A 25,208-nucleotide genomic window follows, 5' to 3' on the forward strand; every position below is an offset into this window, starting at 1 on the left:
AAACCAACATATAGTTTCTTGAACCTATCTAACAAAGTAGATAATTTGAAATTATCAATATTGTGAAAAACCCATTAAGCAACCCTAATTTTCCTCCACAATATTGTTTTTAGAAACTCAAATGACAAAGAAAGCAGTTTTATTTCATTAATGTTACAGTTCATCCAATATTTATTAATTCCATTCTAGGTAGTTAAAATTTATGTTTTAAAAGGGAGAGAAACTAAACTGAAAATGCAATACCAATAACAGACAAAATTTGAGAGTTTTGAACTAGAATTTAATTCATAACAAGCAAAGGTGCTTTACCCATTCTCTATTTAAAATAAAAACTGAATTCTTTCACACACACACACACACACACACACACACACACACTGATACTCAAATGTAGCACAACTTTATATAAATAAACCATTGTAAAACAAACTTTCAGGATTTTGCCTTCAGAGTGTCAAGATACTTCTATACAATTTAATAGATAAAATATCAAGACTCAAGGGGTTTTATACATTCTAAATAAGTACTTAAAAATTAATTTTGGTATTTACTAACTTAAGTACTCAAGAACTTGGTTTGAAGTGTCCAACAGACTGAAAGTCTGCTTTTCAAGAGTACCATGATCTTCTATCAATGGAGAGGTTTTGGCATTTCTATATTCTAACAGTTCACGATCCTTGCTTGATGTTAGTAACTCATTGTCAACTATACCAATAGGTGCATCTTCTACCAGAATATTTGCTTGGTAGGCTCCAACTGGAATTTCAGGCAATCCAATGTAGTCATGATCTGTCACTACTGAACCTTGCAAGAGATAAAGACTGTCTGAAAGAAGAGACATAAGTTTGCTTTTCACAATTATAATTAAATATCATTTTAAAATTAAACAATGTTAAGTGAGGAACAAAAGTTAAACTAATGAAAATGAACAATCAAGATTAACTTCTTCTTACTTATCCAGTTAAAATGTGTGTGTGTGTGAAATAAATAAAAATTTATATATTTATATATCTCTCACACACACAATGGTCAAGGATTTTAAAACAGATAAATTTTCCCATTACCTTGACCTATCTTAGACAGATACTTATGTGTGGAAGACAGGGAGTAGGAGTGGTAGAGATTAAAAGCAAAATTAAAAACTATGTTTTTGATAATGATGATGTCTTTAATATGCTTCTGGCAAAATATTCCTGGGTGTATTATTAAGGTTTAAAATATTTGTCACATCCTTACATGTACAATATTAGATAATTCTTCGATCTTTTTACAACATACATTAGGAAGATAATATCAAATTATTACAATATAGGTTATAAACAGATTACTGAAAATAAAGTTGGTAAAATCAGATGTGATAGGAATGTGTAAGGAAGCAGGCTTCAATGAAGTAGCTTTAAAAGGTTAGCTTAAGTGTAATTCTTAGGTCTACCTAATCTACATTGAAACTGTTACAGGGAATCTTCTTTCCAGCATTTTATTATATTCTTAGCAAATTCATCATTATCCTCAGGAAAAATGTATCTAAAATGAATGTTAAACTGACAGCGAAGTAGCACTATCTTTTAATATAAAGAATAACAGAAAAGAATTTCTTCCTATCAGATACTTTTAATTCATTACAAAGGCAGTTTTCTACCACATCTGATTATGTCCTGAACCTTGCCTTCTTTTCTGAATTTTCTCCCAAGACATTAACAGATTCTATTTAAATTTTTATTAGGTTATTGAGTACCTATATTTTAAGTTCAAGAAATAGCAAAAGAAAGATAATTTGCCCATTTAGATTGAAGATCAATGAAAGTTGATCAGACTAGATAAATTTGCTAACATGTTTGGGGAAATGATCCTACACTAACTAATCCAATTTAAACATTTGTAAATTTAAATTTATAAATTTCAGTACATCATACAAATCTAGGCTATCAACAGATCACATAAACAAGCTAGGGCTTATGTTAGCCCAGTTAATTCTTCCTGAAGTAAACTATGCCTGGTATTTTAGTTTTAAGAGGTGTTCCAAGTTTAATTTCACCAACTCTTATTAATGTAAAAGCAGTGATTAGGTTGAAAATAACATTAAGAAGATACACAATTTACGATGGAATATAGATAATTGAAGATGAAAAGAAAATGATATCTGTATTCTAATATGGGATGAACTGATGGATAAGATGAATAAAACTGAAAGAGAAAATACAAATCACATACCCCATGAGAAGTATTAGGACCAACAGCAGCATGAAAGAAGAAAAAATGATCCATGGAAATGAAAAACTCAGAATGTGTTGACAGAGGTTTGACATTGGGGCAGGTAGTAATTTATAAGAGAACTTCAAAGGTTAGGTATGGTAATAGTATTGTTGGTAAATTATTCTACTAATAGTCAATGGAGAATTCTATAGGTTCAAGGTCTGTACACTGCTGTAAAGTTATTAAGTGATCATAAATACCATAGCATTAAAGGAATTTCCAAAGACAGTTTCAGAGATCTTTGATGAAAGTTTTCTGCCTAAAATTTTTTCCATACAGATAAGTGGATTGTTCTATTTCCAAAAAATATACACTGTAAATATATATCGTCAGAGAGCAATATGCATACATGTTAATCGCTTATGAGTTAATCACTTTGATTTCCTGGAAATGCATTCAGAGACATTGAGCTTAAGCACTCGAAGTTACTCTGACTTTACTAGTATCACTTATTAGTAAAAGGAAAGTTTCAAATGTATGTAATATAATAATACACAAATATACACATTTTTTCTTTTAAATAAGTGAGAATCTAAACTACCTTACTATAATAAAACTGTAGAGAACAAGGATTATACTCAGCAAATTCGACACAAATCATTTTATACACAATGGAAAACTACTTGAAGTTATCTAGGTTTCAAATTCTACTATAGCTTAAATCTTCTAATTCAAAAGAAATACTCTTTAATTTCAATAAATATTATCAGAAAAGAAACTTTGAACCTCACACATATGTTGGTCTAATATTTTAGATATGGAATTATGAAAAATATGACATTAAAAATATTTTAACATATTGCCTTGTATTTTTTAAAATTTTTACTAGAAAATTTAAAATTATATGTTATATAGTTTTTGTGTTATATATCTATTAGACTATGTTGATCTAGAACAATCCTGGGTCAGGGATATAGAAAAGAATGTGAAGCTTTTACCCTCAAAATAGAGAGAGATAAACATACCATATTAAAGTACTTCTCTACTCAGTTATGTTACACAACAGACTTTACAAACTTCTTTCTCATCCTTTTAATTAAGTTATGATTTGTTTAATAAAAGTATCATTTCAGGTTTTTTTGGGGGGGTGGCGGTTACCAGGGATTGAATTCAGGGGCACTTGGCCACTGATCCACATCCCCAGCCCTATTTTTTAAAAATTTTATATGAATACATATATTTTAGTTGTCGATGGACCTTTATTTTTATTTATTTATTTTTCTATATATGGTGCTGAGAATTGAATCCAGTGCCTCACAGATACCAGGCAAGTGCTCTAACACTGAGCCACAACTCCAGCCCACCAGCCCTATTTTGTATTTCATTTACAGACAGGGTCTCACTGAGTTGCTTAGTGCCTCAATATTGCTGAGGCTGGCTTTGAACTCTCCATCTTCCTGTCTCAGCTTCCAGGACCGCTGGGATTATAGGCTGCTGTGCCAGTAGTTTGATATACTTTTTTATTATGTACTTTTAAGAAATAAAGCAATCAGATTAAAAAATAGATTTAAAAATAATACATTAAAATAAGAACCTCAAAAATCTGAATGACTTTAATTTTTCCTACAGAAAGAAAAATATAAGGTTTCATACTACTTAACTTCCTTATTCTGAAGAAAGGTGACTAAATTAACCCTATACATGGTCTGGTAATTCTCAGTCTTTTAGAATATGTTGCCATTCTATTATATTGTTTCTCATAAATAATAACTATAACTTCATATCTCATCACTATCATTAATAATAATTAATACTATCAAGAGAGGACTGGATTGACTCTTGGAGATTATAAAACTAAAAAGCCAAAAGAAGGCTTTCTCTGCCTGAGCTATATCAATAATAATCAATAATAATGTGGATATTTTGAGTTTAATGCCATATAGACTAAGTTTTGCTTTGTTTCATTTATGCAGACTATACTCTGGTAGGCAGAATAATGGACTCCCAAAGATGTCTATATAGTAATCCCTGGAACCTATGAATATATAATCTAACATGCCAAATTAAGGTAGTGCTGGAATTAAGGATGTAAAAAGTTACACTTAAAATAGGAAGATTAGTTTGTGAGGTAATACATGTCTATAATCCCAGTTATTCAGAAAGCAAACGCAGGGTGATTCCAAATTCCAGCCTGCCTGGGCAACACAGAGACCCTTTCTCAAAATAAAATAATACTAATAAAAAAGGTCAAGGATGCAGCTCAGAGGTAGAACATTCCTGGGTTCAATCCCTAGTGCCATTGAAAATGAAGGGGAATTATCTTGAATTATGTGGGCAGGTCCAAGGAAAAAGATCTTCAAATGTGGAAAAGGGAGGCAGAAGAGGAGGTTGAGCCACACTGGCTTTAAAGACAGAAGAAAAGGACCTTGTACCAAGTAGTGACGATAACTTCTAGAAAATAGAAAATGGATTCTTTCTAGAGCCTTCAGAAAGGAGCACAACTATGGTAATGCTTTGATTTTATCCCACTGATAGCTATGTTGGACACTAAATTATAGAACTTTAACATAACAAAATTTTGTTGTTTCAAGCCACTAAATTTATTGTAATTTGTTATGGTAACAATAGAAAACTTACTCAATAGTGCAAATCATTTTGCAGGTGCAGGGTTTTCCATCATGAAGGAAAATGAGTGTGAAATTTTTGGGTGAAGGAGACCAAATCTATCACAACTCAAAATTTGTGATGAATAGAACAGTGGATTAATAATGTAATTTTTCCTTTCAAAAGGGAACATTTATGATTATGAAGAGATACTACAGTATGTTTTAAAATTTCTTGCTAAAAAAATAACTAGACAAAGTATTAAATAGCCTTGCTTAAAATAGCAATGACAAATACTGTAGATCTAGTACCAAATGTGTTCTGTCTACATTATGTTTTAGATAAGAATGGATAAGATTTTGGCAACAGACGTATATGTGTTTCAAATAGTAAATCTTTAATATAACTACAAAATCTCAAGAATGGTGAAGAGTGTTGATGACAAAAGCAGACAAATTTATAGTTCTTTTGGATATAGGTTGCCCAAATTTATGTCAAATATGAAGTTGGGTTATTCAAAGATATTGTTTGCATTAAATTTAGCTCAAGGACTCCTGAAAACCAGCTTATAAAATGAAGATTTTTAGGAAAATAAATGATATTTTAAAAAAATAGATGGCAAGAATCATATGTATGTTGAATTTTTGCAAATGAAAAAAATACAAAAAAGAGGACCAAAGAATGGCCAATCAAGATGCAGATTCTAGGATGACCAGATGAGAACTCCCTTTGGTTAACATGAAAAATTAAAACAAATTCACCCATTAATCTTAGATTACAATGTGTAAGCTAGTAGTAATATTACAATTTTCTCATATTACTGAAAGAAACATCTTTGGAGAATTCAATAATGAGGCAAAATTTATAATGTTTAGAAACTTTTGTTCCCAATTAAGATTAGCTATATTCAGAAGCAGCAAAATATCTGCTGTCCTTTCTAGAAAGTCTGTGGTAAAAGTAAACTAAAAAATATTGAAACAGATCATGGTACAGGATCATTTTAAGTGTAAATTTTGTATTAAGGAAGGTCGGTACATTAGAAGGCAGCAAGTCCTGAACAGCCAAGGTAAGAAAGAAATCTTGCTACAGAAAGGATAGATTATAAATAAATAATCTTTTTTTCTACATAACTTGTGGAAGCAAGCGATTATACTGGATAGCTGAGAACCAAGAGGCACAAGGAATGAAAGCACTTATCTTCTAACAAAGAGAATGAAGGTACTTGTGAGTTTTCAGAATTAGAACATAGTCAGGATAAATTTACTGACTAGAATAACTGTGTCTGTCACAAGAAGGAAAAGCACTAAGAGCTTTTAGCACAAGAGTTGTGGCTTAGATAAGAAGCATAGTTGAGCTATTATTACTGACCAGTTCCTAAGGGCTTCACATCCAAATACAGGATAAGTGTAGGTTACTTGTCATTGCGGCTCTTGTTGCTATTTATTTAAACCTGCTAAATAACTTGCTTATATTGTTTAAAAATATACTGTGTTGGCTGGGTATGATGGTGCATGCCCATAAGATATAAGTCATCCTGGTCAATTGAGCTGAGACCCTAACTCAAAATAAAATAAAAAGGGTTCAGTGGTAGAGTGACCCTGAATTCAATTCCCAATGCCATAAAACAAATAAAAACAATATTATATCATCCATTAGCTGTTACTTATATTCAAATATTACTTATGCTGTACCTTTCTTTAGATAAAAAGCATAATTATTGGCTAAGGTATCAGTTAACTCTCTCTCAGTCATCTGCCCCAGAGAAGCTCTAGGGACAAAATAGAACAGTCTTGTTAAAGTAGGAGACTTAATCTGAAAGCCATGGCAAAAATGTTATTTAACTAGTCTACGAAAGTAAAGGTTAGAAAGATCAGCTATCTTGACTATAAAGAACTAGTCATATTTGGGGATAATTATGACTGTTTAGAGTACAATCATGTCTTCTTATAGCATTGTGGGAACAACCCACCCTGTACCCTCACCTTTCCCCACTCATGACATTTTTAAGTTCCCTTATTTATTTCACAACTAAATTCTGTACAATGTTTGTTTATGGCATTGATAATTTTAGTTGCTTTTTTTCCATGCTAAAATCAGGCATCAAGTGACTAACAGGATGTTGTGAAAGCAAAAGCAGAAGATATAGGTTCAGTATTTTCCACATAAATTACTAAAAAGCTTACTACAAATCAAAATAAAATCTTTCAGTTTCAGAAGACACATTCTAATAAAACAGGCTTGGGATACCTACCTAAAACTATTATCAAATTGCATAAAAATAATGAGAACAAAAAAAAACCAAAAAAGTAAGAAAGATTTTTAGTATTTTTAATTTCTCTTTTCAAAGAAAGTAAAAATGCACAAAAGTGACAGATATTTACCTTGTTCACTGGATTCTCTTATGTAAGGCTTAAGGTGGGACATTTTGATAGGTCTTTTAAGCCTAGTTCCAGTATTGTCTCTGAGGACAGCACATCCACTTTCTGTAATATAGTCTATGACACAAGGACCAACCCATTCAGATTGGAAACGACCATCCTTCCACCAATTTTTCCTTTGTCTTAAAACTTCATGACCCACTTTTAAATGAAATGGATTTAATTGCTTTGGTTTCTTTTTAACAATGATTTTGCTTTTATTTAGGTCATCTAAATTGTTGTTCTCCATCTACAAATGCAAAAAAAAAAAAAAAAAACCAAGAGGTGAGTTATTTCTTGAAGGCAAATGCAGATAATGATAATATTATAACAAAATGGTTATTTATTGAAATGCTACTGAAAAGTAGGCAAGAGTCTGATTCAATTCTTAAAGTAACATTCCAAAGTCAGTATTTTCACCCCTGCTATACAGAGAAGGCAAACTAAAATATGTTAGTCATTTCCCAAAGTCAAAATACAGAATATAGCTATGATTATAAAACTCATAATTTTCTCATTACTATCAGAATTCCAAACTAGCAAACATACTATTTAACTAAGACAAGAAGAACTTAACATATAGAAACATTTTGGTTTAAGGGAATGGCATATATATGTGCATGAACATGTACACATGCTGAAATTTTAAGAATAAATATCACTTTATAGAGTTCTGTAGTTTTTCATTTTGGGGGGAGATGGGGGAGTTACTGGGGATTGAAGTCAGGGTCACTGAACCACTGAGCTACATCCCCAGCCCTATTTTGTATTTTATTTACAGACAGGGTCTCACTGAGTTGCTTAGCGCCTCACTGTTGCTGAGGCTGGCTTTGAACTCATGATCCTCCTGCCTCAGCCTCCCAAGCCACTGGAATTAAATAGAATCACCTGGCCCACTGAAGTTGTCTTATTCTCCATTATTTTATCAGCTTCTTTAATTGCATCTAGAATTCTAGCAAACATATTTGTATTACCACCATCCACTTCATGAAGATTATCCGAAGTCTCTGGCATATAAGGATTTCGGTTAAACATTTGAAAATATGGTGTATTCTTAGTAGGTTCCTATTTTAAGAAAAATAAACAACAATTTTGTAATAAAATATTTTTTTCTAGCCAAGAAATAGTCATAATTCAGAAGTACAGAATTAATATAAAGGCACATACCAAGTGAGTTACATTGAAGGCAAATGAAAGAGCTGATAGGTGCTCATCCCAGTTGTTGGGATGGTCAGCACAGTATTTGGAAAGAAATGTTTTGATTGTGCTGGGAGTACTTTCGGTTGGATTAACAGTTCCAGAGGCATGAGGAATTATAATCTGTTTTGTACCAAATAATCCATATAGTTCATCATTGATCTGAAAAATATATAAAACAAAGTTGACTTTTTAACATTTGTATTTTTCACTGATTTAAAAAAGACTTCAAAAAGAATTTGAATATTGTCCTTTTCACTGACCACAGCACATTCTAAATAGAAACATACATACTGTGGGCATGCTAGTGCATGTTTATAATCTCAGCCACTCTAGAGGCTGTAGCAGGAGGACTATAAGTTCAAAGTCAGCCTGGACAACTTAGCCAGACCCCATCTCACAATCAAAAATAAAAAAGGGCTGGGGATATGGCTCAGTGGTGAAGTGCCCCTACAATCAATTTCAAATACTTCAAAAATAAAAAATAAAAATAATTGTTATATTTTACTTAAAATAGTAGTTACTACTGAGTCCTTGCTATGTGATAGTCAACACAAAAGATGCTTTACATTGTTGTCATTAAATCTTAAAATGATTTTCTGAGGTATTATTAAACCTATTTTGAAGATAACCTTGGGAGGTTAACTGCCTTACCACACACATAAAATAAAGAAACAGAAGGTCAGGATTTAATTCAGTTCATCATATATATAGTAGGTCACATAATTCAGTAAACAGTCAGGTGCCCTTGGCCAAGTGACTGAAACTCACTTGGCCAAACTTCCTTATCTGTAAAATAATGAAACTTCTTATCCAGAACTCCTATGAGAATTAAATAAATTAATGTTTATAAAGCATTTTAAAAGAATTCTTGCCAAGCAATAGTCAAAAACTTATTTGTTTTAGCTACTTTATTACTTTTAACTACCTTTATTACTTTTAACTACTATTATTATTTTTGTTGCTATTTCAGTTATTTTATACAGGGCCTAAAAGAAGTTAAAATGAGTTTAGAACACTTGTTAACATTAAAATGTAAAATAACTACTTTTCCTACATCATGCATCGCGCCCCCCCACACTTTTAAAAAAAATAGATTCAATACCTTTATTTTATTTATTTTTATGTGGTGCTAAGGATGGAACCCAATGCCTCACACATGCTAGGCAAACGCCTTACCATTGAGCTACAACCCAGCCTTACATTACAATTAAACATGTAATGCTAATCAGAGAAAAGCTAAAAGAAATGCAACTGTATTTCCCAATCTCCCTGGAAGGTAAAAGTGCTCACGAAATACAATTCTGGCAGAAAAAAAGATATGTTAAATTTATTATATAATCTCAGCTTTTATTAGTTTTTTTTGTTTTTGCTCACTGTCCTCCCCTTTCTTCTGACAGATATGTAGACACTGTGACCTGAGCTCTGGCATATTATGTGCCTAAGATGCAGAGTTACTACCCAAAGATGGTAGAACAGAAAGCTCTCAGCATGGGTTCCCAGTGATATTCATAGTTATCATTCTTTCCTTTTCAGCCTGGTCTTCTTTTGCCTAAGTACAAAACAAATTCTTTTTGCAGTTTATGTATTGGAAAAGGAAGAGGAATTCTCTGTTACTTGCTGCTGAACACAATTCCATGCTGATATATGTACTAATTCAGTTCTTATCTACTAATTTTTTCCTTTTGATTAAAAAGTAATTAGAAATCTCAGAGAACAGTTGTCACTGAAGTCAGTTTCAATTTGAAGACTTGATCAATGGCTTTAAATGACTCATGGAAAAGGCTTCAATCCCTTTGTTACAAAAGGTTGCCTAGGAATGATCCAGTGAATCCACTTGTGATAACCTTATCCCATCAACTTTTTCCCTCAACCATCTAATCAGATATTCTATCAGTTGTTACAATTTTAGTTTCATATGACATTTTAAAAAATGAAGATGTTTTCCCATTGAAAAGTCTTATTCTCACATGACCAGTATAACTCCACATCATATTCAACCACAAGAATGGGATCCTAATTAGAATAAGTTATACTCAATATATGTATAATATTTTAAAATACACTCTACTGTCAATGCATATTTAAAAAGAACAAATAATAAAGGTTTATTCTCTCTTCAGAAGTTTACAAAAAATTTTTGTATCTTTTATGTAAACAATTTAGCAAATACTCTAAGCTGAGTATGTTAGAAATATCTGAATTTTTATCTAAATGTATAAATAAATTTCCCATTTGTGTATTGTTCTAAACTTACTTCAACACTCTAGCAGTGTTTTCTTTCTTTATTTAAAAATTATTTTTAGTTGTCAGTGGATCTTTATTTTATTTACATGTGGTGCTAAGAATTAAACCCAGTGCCTCACACATGCTAGGCAAGTGCTCTACTACTCAGCCCAACCCCAGCCTAAGCAGGATTTTCTGTATTTGCTGACAAAAGAATACATTTTACATTTTCACCATTATACTTCTATGAAATATTTCAATTTAATCACAGCAAAAAGTACAAATTTTCCCAAACATGTAACTTTTTTATTATAAAGAAATCTCACAAAAAAGACTTGTAAACATTTATTATTATCTTTAGTAAATGTTGAAGTTACTTTAAACATAACCAAAAAAAAAAAAAACTGCTGGCTAATCATAATGGCTTCTATATTATCATTAGTGAATTTCTTTGGATTTTTTGTTTCTTTGTTTCTTTTTTTTTTTTTTTGGTGAAAGGATCCTGCCATGTTATTCAGGCTGAGCTCAAACTCTTGATCCTCCCACCTTAACCTCACAAGTGGCTGGGATTAGAGGTGTGCCACCAGTTGCCTGGCTTTCATTAAGTAGTGGACAACAAGTACATACACTACTAGCAAAAACTGATTATTGAATGAAGTAAAAATACTTTCAATTTATTAGTATTTTATAAACATATACATATTTAATTTTCTTTATTATTTTAGTGCTGAGAATTAAACCCAGGACCTCGTGTATGCTAAGTATGTTTTGCTACTGATTTACACCCCCAGCTACGAGTGTTATATTTTAAAATGGATATTAAGTGGGTTAGGATGTAAATGCTTATTAAGTTGTCTGCATAGGCCTGTGCTGAAAAGAATTAACATGGAAGGTCTGAGACTGCTATCCTTTGAAAGTCCTCCTTATGCTGAGCTGGTGGCACACGCCTGTAATCTCAGTGACTCAGGAGGAGGCTGAGGCGGAAGGATTGCGAGTTCAGAGTCAGCCTCAGCAACTTAGCAAGGATCTAAGTAACTCAGTGAGACCCTATCTCTAAATAAAACACAAAAAAGGGCTAGGATTGTGTCTCAGTGGTTAAACACCCCTGGATTCAATCCCTAGTACAAAAAAAAAATCCTCCTTATAAGATTGAACCTTGGCAGATGTCTAAGATCTTGGATTCTGGTTCCCACCAAAAGGGTCTACCCACTCTCTGATAAGCATGGCTCAGTATGACTGAATAGTTTATACAAATCATGTGGCTTTTGCTAAACACTTTTCCTTCTGAGGGTTTAAAAATTTGTTATATGCCAGGCCAGGGTGCCTATGAGAAAAGGTCCCAGTAAAAACTCGAGGCACTGGATCTCCAAAGAGCTTCCCTTGTAGGCAATATTCCACATCCCTTGTCACAATTCACTGCTGCAGGAAAATAAACAAATCCTGTGTAACTCTAGTGGGAGAGATCTTAGGAGCTTACACAAGTTACTATTTCTTGTATTTCTCTGACTTCTCCTCATATACCTTTCTCTTTGCTGATTTTGCTTTATATGCTTCCACTGAATAAACATTAACCATAAATATGCCTAAATGCTGTGTTCTCCTAGTGAATCATGAGGATTGTCCCTAGTGGAAGATGGGGATAGTCTTAGGGATCCTCACACAAGACCTAATTACTTAATAAATACAAGTTTAGGTATTTCTTTTGGACTGAGACATCATAGGTTCATAGGTATTATGTACCAAGAAAGTCTAGCTAACTCTGATTATTCTTATACGGTAATCTATCCCTTATGAAATTTTATACTTTTTTTCCTTTCCTTTCCTTTTTTTTTTTTTTTTTTTTGAAACAAAGTCTTGTTATTTTGCTCAGGTTCATCTTGAACTCTGGGACACAAGTGATCCTCCCACCTCAGCCTTCCAAGTAGCTAGGACTACAGGTGTGTACTACTCTGCCTGGTTTAATTACAAAAATTTAAAATAGGCCTTAACTCTAATAGCATTACATTTGTTTTTTAGACTTTTCATTCATATTATTGCCTGCTTATTCTTCCAGATTAACTTTAATTAGGTAAAAGGCCAAGATAAGGGGAAAAACACCTTTCAATATTGAATACTCTCATTCATATATAAGATGTATTTTTCCATATAGTCAAGTCCCCCTTTACCTGACAATTAGAGATTTTTAAGTTTTTATCAGTACATTCCAGTTATATATAATGAGGTTCATTCTGACATAATCATAAACATATGGAACACACTTTGTTTCATTTCAGTTCCCAGTACTTCTTTCCTCATCCCATTCCTTCCCTCTGCTCCCTTTCCTCTACTCTACTGGTTTGTCTTCTAATTTTTTGTTCTTGTTTTTTTTCTTTTGATTTGTGCTTTATAGACACACATAAAGGTGGAATTCACTGTGGTATACTCATATAAGTACATCACATAATTTGATATATATATAATTAATATATATATATATATATATATATATATATAGTCAATAGACCTTTATTTTATTTATTTATATGTGGTGCTGACAATCGAACCCAGGGCCTCACATGTGCTAAGCAAGTGCTCTACCACTGAGCCATAACACCAGCCCTGGTTAATTTCATTCTGTAGTTTCTCCCCTTTCCTGTTGCTTCCCCCTTAACCCTCTTCCTTTCCTCCCCTAATCTTCCTTCTGGCTTCATGGGCAAGAAGCAAACAAAGATTATTTTGTGTAATCTTCTCATTTTAGTTTGAGGATTCCCAAAGATAGGTTTACAAATATTTAGCAGCACAGTAAGTACTAAAATCTAGTCTCCTAATTTCCAGTCCAGCTACCCTTGTACCATAGCAATTTATCTGAACTTATTAAGCACTTTATCATGCACAGGGCACTGTGGACTGAACACTGAAAGGCAGGAAGAATATACTCTTATACCTGTTGAATGAATTCATCTCTTTGGTCCATTATTATTTTCTGAGGAGGTCCATATAAGAAAAATATATTGATAATAGCTTTAGAAATTTCTGATGCTGAAACATCACACAGAGGCAAAATCATAACCCATTTTGTAAACAAATCTGTCATGATTAAAGCATATACATGACTTCTGTTGCTTGTATGAAAAGGTCCCATCAGATCAACAGTAACTATACTCCATGGATTGTCCACCTTGAGAAGGTGTTGTTTAGGTGCTAGAATAACTGTATTTTTTGCCACTTGGCAATGCTGACAAGCATATACCTACAAAGAGGAACACAATAAAGAAAACAAAGACAAATATTAATATAATTGACATATAAAATTAATCTTATAAATGATAATTTTGAAATGGTTAGTAGGTACTTTGCATTTTGAAGGAGAAACTTTTGGACTAAGAACAGCAAACTGAATTAAACCTTTTATTGAAAAACTAACAACTAAGAATACTCTACCCAGAAAAGCTGCCATTTAGAAATGAAGGCAACATCAAGACATTTCCAGGGCAAAAAAAAAAAAAAAAAAAAAAAAAAAAAGTGAGTTAATTGTCATTGGACTGCCTTGTAAGAAATGCTAAAGGCAAATTTTCAAGTTGAAAATAACAACATGAAAACAAAAGTATAAAGCTCAGTGGTACAGAAAAAAATAATTAAATTCAAAACAAAAATCTTTTATTAAGAACAATAAGCAAATAGTAATTGCTATTTCTATCAAATGACCATCTTATAGGGTTTTAGTCATATGGAACATAATTCTAATTCACATTCAATAAATATTTATTAAACCAATAGGTCTTAAAGTAAGTTTTCCTATTATTTTACTTTGTTTTTTATACCTTTACTTTATTTATATTTGGTGCTGAGGATGGAACCCAGGTCCTCACATGTGCGAGGCAAGCACTCTACCACTGAGCCACAACCCCAGTCCCTATTATTTTACTTTTTAATTGACACATAAAATTGTACATATTTATGGGAAACTATGTGATGATTCATTTTCTATGACTTTAAATCAGTTTGTGAATATGCGATAATTTCTATATGTAAAAGATGTTTCTAAAGTTATCACTCTTAAGATGTTCATTCATTCATTTACTCCAAGAATATTCATTGATGTAATTTCAATAACAACATTTATAGACGCCAGGAATTTCTCTAGGTCCTAACGAAAGAAAAAAGGGGTATCAGTGAACAAAAACAAAGCCCATGTTTCAGTTAAGGGAAGTGAGATGAGATCAAATGATAAATTTATGGATGGTGCCATTTTTCAATATACTTCTGTAATTTCACTTTGGAAACTAATTCCAAACTAACTTTTTAAGAAAAAATTTTAAATGATCTTACTACAGAGTATAGTCATAGTTATTTTTGATCAGATTTTTTCACTTTCCAACTTGAACTTATTCACCAGATTTAATCAGAAATAACCTCTGATAATTTCAGAAGATCATATCCATTCTCAAATCATACATATTCAGTGACAAAGATTTCACTGCATGTTTATAAGGGAGGCATGGCAGGTTCACAATTTGATTTTGGTTTGGAGTTTCTGCCATGTTTGACACTTTCTAACTCAAATTGGAATAGAAATGAAAGCTGAGAGCAGAAACTGGGTTTGATTTGTAAACATATTCTCCTGCATACAGAAAATATGACTGGCATTAAAAATGTAATAAATTAATCAAAGGAATTTCAGCCCCATTTAAATTCTGCCTACACAAAAAAGTTCAATGATGAAAATGTGGTTCTAAATCATCTATATAAATATGGTATTTTTTTGTTTAAATATTTTATTTTTTAATTGTAGTTGAACACAATACCTTCATTTTATTTTATTTTTATGTGGTGCTGAGGATTAAACACAATGCCTTACACATGCTAGGCAAGCACTCTACTGCTGAGCCACAACCCCAGCCCTAAATATGGTATTTTCAAATGTTTAAACAATACTTTTATTTTAGTTCAAATTGTAATTTAGTGATTTAAAAGAATTGTGAAGGGAAATAAAACAATATTTTTTTAGTACATAAACTCCCATACAAAAAAATACTTAATGAGAAATGTTATCCAGAGTAAATCTGGAGCAACAACAAATTTTGCATACTTCTTAAAAAGATATTAGTCAAAGTGTTCTAAATACACAAAGCCATACCCACTGTTTGACATCATTGGTCACAGAAGTCCAATAGTAATTGGATTCCACTAAAGTGAGGGTTCTGGATATGCCATGATGAGCTCCAGTGTCATTTTCATGGCATTCTCTTAGGACTTTCTTTTTTTCCTCTTCTGAAACAATTACCAAACGATTTTGTTTTCTGTCTTTTCCAACATAAAACAGCTTTTTTTCTGGAATAAATGATACCAAAGAGATAAAACTGTAACTTTTAAAAAATTTATATCATAAAGATAATCACAGACTTATCTTCAAACTATAGAGTTACTGAATTTACAAAATCTTTCTCCACTTAAAATAATATTTATTTGTAATGATGTCATCATACAAACTCTAAGGTCCTTAGCTGTTATACTTATTAGCTATCTAGGAAGAACCCTAGCTGCTTTAATTCTGTAACTATCAATACAAGCAGAGCCAGCTTATTTGCCAAAGCATGTGATAACTGTGACAGTATGAAATTATCTATGGGAGAACTCAAACTAGGAAAAATATCTGCAGATGCCTCCTAAAGATGGCATAAATTAGCAAATGAATTATATACAGAAAAATAACCCCCGGAACAGAATTTTCTAAAAATATTGCACTTACATAACTGTAGTTTTGTAAGCAACTACCCCTCTCTGCTTTTTCTAGATTTGAATAGAAGCTAGGGTTGGTAAAGAAGAAGCAGCTAAATCTTTTAAGTTATTTTCTTTCCTTTTTCCCCCCCTATAGTACTAAGGATGGAACTCAGGGCACTCTACCACTGAGCTACCTCCCCAGGCCTGTTTTTTTTTTTGTTTTTTGTTTTGTTTTGTTTTTGTTTTTTAATAGAGGAACTGACTAAATTGCCTAGGATGGCCTCAAACTTGAACTTCCCAGTGGTTGGAATTATAGGGCTATACCACTACACTGAGCTAATTGCATTTCTTTCTTTTTCCTTAGTACTGGGTATTGAACCCAGGGCACTCAACCACTGAGCCACATCCCCAGCCGTTTTTGTATATTTTATTTAATGACAGGGTCTCACTAAGTTGCTTAGGGCCTTGCTAAATTGTTGAGGTGGCTTTGAACTCATGATCCTCCTGCTTTAGCCTCCCAAACTGCTGAGTTTACAGGCACACTCCACCTCTCCAAGCTAGTTGCATTTTCTTTAGGATACCTGAGAAGAATTTGCAATTGAGAAACAACCAAGGGATTCAGAACCATCACTTCTCCAGTATGGACAGGATAACTACTTAAAGGACGGAATCTAGCACTAAGCTACTATGTGCTAAAACACATGCTGAATAAAATGTTCCTTATTTAATTAGAAGGAAAAGCATTCTGAGTGAAGGAACTCTTTATCTTATAAATCAGGAACTCTTATGTATCTTAAGGGCATAGGATACGATTAGCATTCAGTGAAAACTCAGTTAAACATTTTTTCCATAAATGATTAAATAAATGAATAAAAATGAATCCTCATTTTAAGGGTATAAGAAGTAAATAGTCTACCTTCTTTAAGCAAATGGAGTTATTGATAGGCATGTACACAGGAGAGGAGAACAGGCATTTGTTTATTAGAATTTTCTTGACATGCTTTGGGAAAAGCCTAACGTACCCATGTACAAAACTCCCATTAAAAGCACCGACACTTATTTAGCTACTCATTGACTATTCTTCTTATTTATCCTATCCCAAACTTCTCATCCTCTTTGGAGGAGAGGAGGGGGGAAGAGGACCTTTCAAGATAAATATTGCACTGCCTTTCAAATATTTAATCTATCAAGGGAATTCAGGATCCAAAAATAAATGTAACTCTGAGAATACTTTATAGCAGTGGGTGGGGGGACCACAGAAATGAATACAGTTAATTCCCTCCATTTCTTCTTTTAGAAAACAAATTAGTTAACTTTGTTAATATTTTTATATTAAACATCAAATAAATTCCTCATTTACAGTGGCATAAGTGCTTGAAAATGCCCCAACTAAGTAGGAACTACTCAAGTACAAAGGAAGGAGAAATCAATCAATTCCCACACAGGCTTCTATGTAGGTTTTATTTATTTTTTCATGGTATCTCTGTATATAATTCTGAAGGCCCTTCTTATGCTTACTGGCCTTCAGTTGGCTTAAGTGTGATTTTTCATTTTGCTTTTGATTGTCATTATCATCTTAACTCATAATTGTTTAGCAACAACAAATTACCACAGAAATTATCAGGAATCCACAAAATAAAAATGCATGTGGAAAAGAATCTATAACTTATATTCAAAATTTGGATGTTAATTTCACCTTTGAAGACAAATTTTTTTGCTGCTCTTCTAATGCCACTTCTCTCACTTGGTAGTGTAGTTGAATGATATTCACCAGTTCGCTTATAATATGCAATCTGTTTAAGATGAAGGTCACCATTTTTTCCACTCCGGACCATCGTGAACCTAGGTAAAAGGTATTAAAAGATATTACTTAAATAATAATCTAATTCATGCTTTGGGAAAAGCCTATTTTAGTTCAGGTTTCTGTCACATCTCTGCTTTTGAATTGAGCATTCCCAAAACATTTCTGGGAGGGAGACAATTGTGGTACAAAAAAGGAATAGAGTGATGTATGTGAACAAAAATATTCAAATGCTATTTTTAAAAAATGCTATTTTTAAATCAAGACAAATTATCTTGTCTCTTTTTGTGTGATAAGCAATGCTGAAAATTTTCTATATACTAGGGGAAAAATGAATAAATATACTCTCTGTAAGGTTTGGTTAGTCCTCTTATTGCCAACAATGAAAATGTTACTTACATAGGTTGGTCCTGTTATGTGACATTTAAATAACAGATTATAAGGAGAGAAATGTAATTTTATATTACTTCTAAATACATTCATGATCATTACAAAAGACAAAAAAACTCATATTCAAATCATATGTTAAATATATTTTGTGAATGTTCTAATGATACATGACAGAGAAGATATTTAGCAGCCAGATCTCATACATTCTTCTGATCTACATGTAAACTATTTATCTTGAACAAAAATGAGTTTTGGTGCTGTATGTACTCTGTCACTGTTATAAAAAAAATCTGGCTGTATTGGCAAAAGCAAAACCAAACCCTTTTCCATAACAGATTATAGGTAACATGGTGAACCTGTTACAAAAAAAAAAAAAAAAAAAAGCTTTTATTTCTTATTTTCAGTTAAAAGGAACAATTCTGTGTTATTCTATTTGCCACCATGCTCAATCCTCCATATCTACTTTTGGCCTTTCTCTCCTGTTTGCTGTGCCCTAGGAAATTGACCCTTACACTCTGCATTTATCATTTTCTGATTGGAACTATCAGTAGGTGGCAGTGGCAAATCAGAATGCAAGAGAAGAAAGAAGTCAGGATATTTATTTACTGGCTCTTTTCTTAGATAAAGCTGCAACCCTTTACAAAGAGCACCCATCGGGGAGCCTGTATTCTTTGTCTCTAATTCTCACTGGAAGTCAAAATCATTTCTTCTTGACATGTCAGTCCTAGAAGTGGTAACTATCTTTTGCTGCTATTAATCTCCAGGTTTATTTGTCCCTATCCATACCTCTGAAAAAAGGAATTTCATTAAATTTTCTTTAAAAAACACAAAAGAATATATCTTCAGTTTCCTGCTACAACTCTAATACAAATTATTAAAATTCAAAATTCTAAAAACAATTCTGACTATTGAAGGATCCAAAGATGAAACAAAGAATATATTACTGTAGAGAGAACATTGGAACAAAGCAGAACAAAGTATGCCAATGAAACATAGCTTAAGTTGTATAAGTCTCTTTTCCTATGATACAGCTCTTTGAACAGCTAGTAACACTTTTCTGGTCTATTTACAAGTTCACAGAAAATACCAATGCAATTCCAACATCCCTCAAGATTAAGTTAACATGAAGTATAATCTGCTTAAAAGTAAAACTTCTGTAATGCTAGCATAGTCCCATTATAATCTAAAAAACAGGTCGGTTCTCTACAAAGTATTGTCAATCAATTTGTTCTAAGTTTAATCTACTTTCATTTAAATATATAACTTTTTCATTTTATAAAAGATAGCTGTACCCACAAATCGAACAAAGTAGCATATTGCAGCTTCTGAAAAACCCTTGAAAATGAATGGATTAGATTTTAAGATCTTGAAAAAAATAAGTAAAAAAGACACTGTAGAACATAAAAATAGACAAATAGGCCACTGGAACAGAATAGAGAATGCAGAATTAGATCCATACATATAAAGTCAATTAGTTTACAACAAAACATTCAATATAATGGGGGAAGATATGGTCTTTTAGTGATATTGGAATAACTGGATATCCTTATAGGAAAATAAAACCACTAAGCAGCTGCCTCACATTTTTCTTAAACACTAATTCCACATAGATCATAATCCTAAATGTGAAAGGTAAACAATAAAGCTTCTGGGAGAAAACAAAGGAAAAGATCTTGAAATCCTTAGAATAAGCAAAGATTTCTTAAACAGGACACACACAAAAAAATATACAAGGATTTCATAAAAGTCAACATGTCTGTTCATCAAAAGATACTATTGAGAAAGTGAAATGGCAAGTCAGAAACTGGGAAAAGATGGCTTTAATATATATATAACAAAGGACTTGTACCCAGTGTGTGTGTGTGTGTGTGTGTGTGTGTGTTGTGTGTGTTGTGTGTGTGTGTTCAAATGTGTGACTGTTCTCTTAGAAGTAGAAGAGGTTAAGTGATATAGAACTAAAATGTATCCAGTGGTTATAATACAGCAGGACAGAAGGAAAACAAACTGCAATGAGGTAAGGACTGGAAATTAAGAAAGTGGACTTAGTAAGCTTGCTCTTGGTCATGAAGGAAGGAGCTCCGAAAACAGTTATTAAGAGATAGAGGTAATTTTCTTCCTATGCTCTTCCTTTCTTCCCCATTTTGAGTCACCACCACCACCCCCCTCCACTTATATCAGAGAAGACATTTGGCATTTGGTTTTTTTTTTGGGGGGGGGGGACTGGCTAACTTCACTTAGCATAATCTGCTCTAATGTCATCCATTTCCTGGCAAATGCCATGATCTTATTATTTTTTAGTGCTGAGTAATATTCCATTGTGTATATATGCCACATTTTTAAAATCCATTCATCCACTGAAAGGCATCTAGGTTGGCTCCTCAAAATGGGGAAGAGAGGAAGAGCATGGGAAGATTACCTCTACATAGGGAAGAGGGGTGGGAGGGAAAAGGAGGGAATTGCATGGATGGTGGAAGGAGACCCTCATTGTTATATAAAATACATGAATGAAGATATGAGAAAAAAAAAGAATAGCGTTACCCTAGATTAGGTAGAGAGAAGTTAGGTAGAGGGGAGGGGGAGATAGGAAGGATAGTAGAATGAAACAGACATTATTATTACTGTGTGTATATATGTGAATGCGTGACTAATGTGATTATGCAACCTGCATACTCAGAAAAATGAGATATTATATCCCATCTGATTCAAATGTATGATATGTCAAGGTCATTGTACTGTCATGTGTAACTAATTAAAACAAACTTTAAAAAAGAAAAAAAAAGAGAGAGATGGACGGAGGGGCTGGGGTTATGGCTCAGCGGTAGAGTGCTAGCCTAGTACGTGCAAGGCCCTGGGTTCAATCCTCAGCACCATATAAAAATAAATAAAATAAAGGCATTTAAAAACAAATAAACAAACAAACAAAAGAGACAGACACAAGGTTCAGTCATTGGTCTAAACAGGGAGCAGGAAAGAGGTAAATTATTATCTAATGGGTATAGCTTCATTTATACAAGGTGAAAAGAGGTCTGGAGATGGATGGTGGTGATTGTTACACAATATTAATGGACTGAATGCTAGTTAGTTAATGGCACACTTAAAATGGTTAAAATGGTAAATTTCAAATTACTACAATTTTTAAAAATTAAAGAAAAATTGTTTTGGTTGCAAGAAGGGAATAACCCAAAAAGTTTTTTAAGAAGAAGGGCTTCTAGAGAAAGACTATTAGAAATGGAGGAGAGGAAAAAATAATAAGTGACAGTATTATGTTCCTGAGAAAGCAGTAAGGGATGACATCCATTTTACAAATAAAGGAATTAATCCTATGATCTCTTCCCATAAGGATATTACAGTAAAAAACACAATGAAAGTAAATTGTTTCCATCTGAAATATCATTTAAAAATTCCCACAGAAGTTTCTGTCTAAAATGTAGAAGGTTGTAAAGTTACTCCCACCCTAACAAGGAGAAAAAGCTGGACAACTTTACAAAGATGCCAATTTCCCCCAACCTGATTAAAGATTCAATGCAATCCAAATCAAAAACCCAAAAACTCTTTTGTAGAAACAGATAAGCCAATTCTCAAGTTGACATGGGACTTAGAAAAGTTAAAACAACTTTGTAAAGTAAAAATAGTTAAAGAACTTCATTATTACAAGACTCAGTTTCTGGGGACCAAGTGATGGTGTAGCAATCAAGACTATGGTACTAGCAAAATGAGAGCAGTAGATCCATGGAAAAAACATAAGAGTCTCCAATAAAAACCCACTCCGATATGGTAAAGAGATTTTCAGCATAAGTTCCAAAGTAATTTTAATGAAGAAAGTCTGTTTTCAATAAATACTGGAACAACTAAGCAACTGTATAAAAAATGAATTTCAACTTATACCTCGCACTATATGTAAAAATTAACTTAAAATGGGTCATAGGTCCAAATATAAAACCTATAATTACAGAAGTCCAATTCTAGAAGAGAAGAACTTTGGTCTGGCAATGACTTCCAAAATAACGAATAAAAAACATTATTTATGAAATAAAAGTTATAACTTTTGTTCTTTTAAAGATATTGTTAAGAAAATAAAAGAAATCACATCTGGGAGAAAATATTTGCAAAACACATTTCCAATAAAGAACTTCTATCTGAAATTTATAAAGAACTTTCAAAATTTATAAGTAAAAAATACAATTTTTCAAATGAGCAAAAGAACTGTATGGATATATGGTTAAATAAATAAATGAGACAATGAAAAAAGAAAATGAAAAGACAATGAAAAAAAGTTAATTAAAACCACAATACAATACTAGTATATAAACAACAGGAAAACAACAACAACAAAAAAAAACCTGACATACTAAGTACTATCAAAGATGCAGAGTACTGTTGGTGAGAATACATACATGGAATTTCAAGAAGGGTGTGTCTAAGAAGGATGGAGTAAGAATTACAGGTGTTTGATACTTATCTATGACTCAGTACCAATGTTTGGGGGAAAAAAGACATAACAACTGTCCTTTTTTTTTTTTTTTACAATAATGATATAATGGATTTGATAAGTCCTTTGTAAATAGTAAAGCAATATGTAATTATTGTTATATTCAAATATTATCATTCACATCAGGCTGTTTTAAGAGAACACTTTCTTTTCTCAAAAATTTTATAAGGAAAAAAGATTTTAAAATCTCTGTCCTTTCATTAATAGTGATTAATGTTTTAGAGCTATGTTTATTTATAAATTTATACTGCTAATAGGAAAACCCAGAAGACTCAGGAGGCATATAATTTATAATGACTATTTCTTTACATATTTTTGCAGTAATAGGGATTAAACCCAGGGACACTCTACCACTAAGTCACATTTCCAGTCTTTTATTTTTTAAGAGAATGTCTTGCTAAATTGCACAGGCTGACTTCTATCTTGTGACCCTCCTGCCACAACCTCCTGAGTAGCTGGGATTTCAGGTGTGTTCCACTACACTCAGCTATAATGACCTTATGGTTTAATGCTGGCTCTCAATTTAAGAGACAGATGAGAAATAGAAAATGCCTAAGACAGATGAGTTTATAAAAGCATTGCCTTTTAAATAGATGGTTAAGAGTTGTTATTCATGTTTGGTATTTATGTAAAATAATTTAAAAAACAGAAATTTTTCCTATTCATCACCTGGTCCCGAGAAACCAACCATTTGAGAGGTAGTTAATATGAGAAGAATGGTTTTAAGCTGCAACATTCAGGACAAACAAATAAAATATCTTCTATGCACAGATTATTAAGTAAAGGTATTCACAAAGAAGACTTAAGAGATCTGAATTACGTAAATAAAGAGTATTTAGCCCATTTTTGGATTTGCTTATATTTTCAAGAATTTAGGAATCCGAAAAGGTAATTGAGGGTGATCACAACTTCTGTTTTTGCAAAAGGAATGTTAGGATCATATTTGGTTAAAATGAACAAATATCTTTGTGAATATTTATTGCTTAATTCCTTTGATAATTTTATCTTGTATGTCCAATGAAGTAAGACAGTTAAGTCTTACTTCAAATACAATAAGGTTTTGTGTTTCAAGAAGGGTAAAAACCATCAAGCTGGTAACCTAAGCCTCTGAAAGGTAATAATATGCATGTATTCCAACTTAAAGTAAAATCTTGGTTTCAATAACACAAAAATTGGAATTTGTATTCTGATTTTTTTTAAGTATTCTATTTTAATTGTTGAAAAAAAATGGGCCAGTACAATTTTATGCAATGTGAGAGACTGGAAAATGAATACACCAGATACTTCTTTGCTTCATTTCAGCTTACAAAAACAACAAAAGCCTTTAACTCCTTATGCATACACATAAAGCCACATAAGATACATTCATTTCCATTTTGAAAATTATTTTTCCATTCTGGTTTTGACATGCACACGTAGTGGAAATAAAATAATATGTCCCCTTTTCCTTAAAACCATGTGACAAGATTCTGTCTTAATTTCACGTTTCTCCCCCATCACACAAGTCTTTAATTTGGGGCAACATTTCAGATTAAATCACAACTATGATAAAGTATGGATCAGAAAGCTCTAATGTCAGTCAAGAGCCGCACCCGACCTTTGAATTCACTCATATCCTTGGAGTCTCAAATACTATAACTATGCAGAAGTATTTCCCAAGCATTTTGATGGCTTGTTAACTGACTTCTAAGGGTAAATTCCAGATAAACTAAGCACAAGCACGAAAACGACTTTGAGTAAAACTCAATCCCATCTAGTTGTCACCTCCCAGGGCGAACAACAATATTCTCCCCTTTCTAGCCTGCTGGGTGGGACTTCGCAACGTTCAGGGCCCTCCCGCCCTAAAGGCGCCTGCGCAAAATCTTCAGCCTTCAGTCGAAGAGAATGGTTTTGAAATTACTGTCAGATTACACTTCTTTAAAATAAGATAAAATAAAATAAACCAGTACGTATGATAAAGCACATCAGAATGACCACTCACCGAAGTGGTCCTAAATGCAAACCAAACGACTGTATTTAAGCTTCCTCTCGCGACTTATCTGGTGCTACAGGAAGCGGAAGTACCCCAGTGGGTCCTTCCTGGGCCTGTGGAACCTCGGTCCGGAAAGATTAGGGCGGATCGTTGGGCTCTTGCCGGAAATTGTTCCGCCCGGTCAAATTTGTGTGTGAGACCCTAGGCGGGTGAAGAAGA

At 32.7% G+C, this 25,208-nt stretch overlaps 1 protein-coding gene across 3 annotated transcripts; it reads right to left on the reverse strand.

Moving 5' to 3' along the window:
• Positions 1–25,084, reverse strand: Gin1 (gypsy retrotransposon integrase 1). 3 transcript variants are annotated; one of them, XM_026395035.2, is made up of 8 exons: positions 24,999–25,084; positions 18,034–18,179; positions 15,754–15,947; positions 13,561–13,866; positions 8,382–8,573; positions 8,103–8,279; positions 7,179–7,464; positions 1–804 (listed from the first exon to the last, which is right to left on the reverse strand). In XM_026395035.2, the coding sequence occupies exons 2-8, from the start codon at positions 18,170–18,172 to the stop codon at positions 551–553; spliced, it is 1,548 nt and encodes a 515-aa protein (XP_026250820.1). In that variant the 5' UTR covers positions 18,173–18,179; positions 24,999–25,084; the 3' UTR covers positions 1–550. The 3 variants fall into 3 exon arrangements, with proteins under 3 accessions (XP_026250820.1, XP_026250819.1, XP_026250821.1); XM_026395034.2 differs by having other exon boundaries at positions 1–825; XM_026395036.2 differs by lacking the exon at positions 13,561–13,866 and having other exon boundaries at positions 1–825.
• Positions 25,085–25,208: the final 124 nt, after the last annotated feature.

The sequence above is a fragment of the Urocitellus parryii genome, chromosome 1 (assembly GCF_045843805.1).
Source record: "Urocitellus parryii isolate mUroPar1 chromosome 1, mUroPar1.hap1, whole genome shotgun sequence".
Classification (NCBI taxonomy): domain Eukaryota; kingdom Metazoa; phylum Chordata; class Mammalia; order Rodentia; family Sciuridae; genus Urocitellus; species Urocitellus parryii.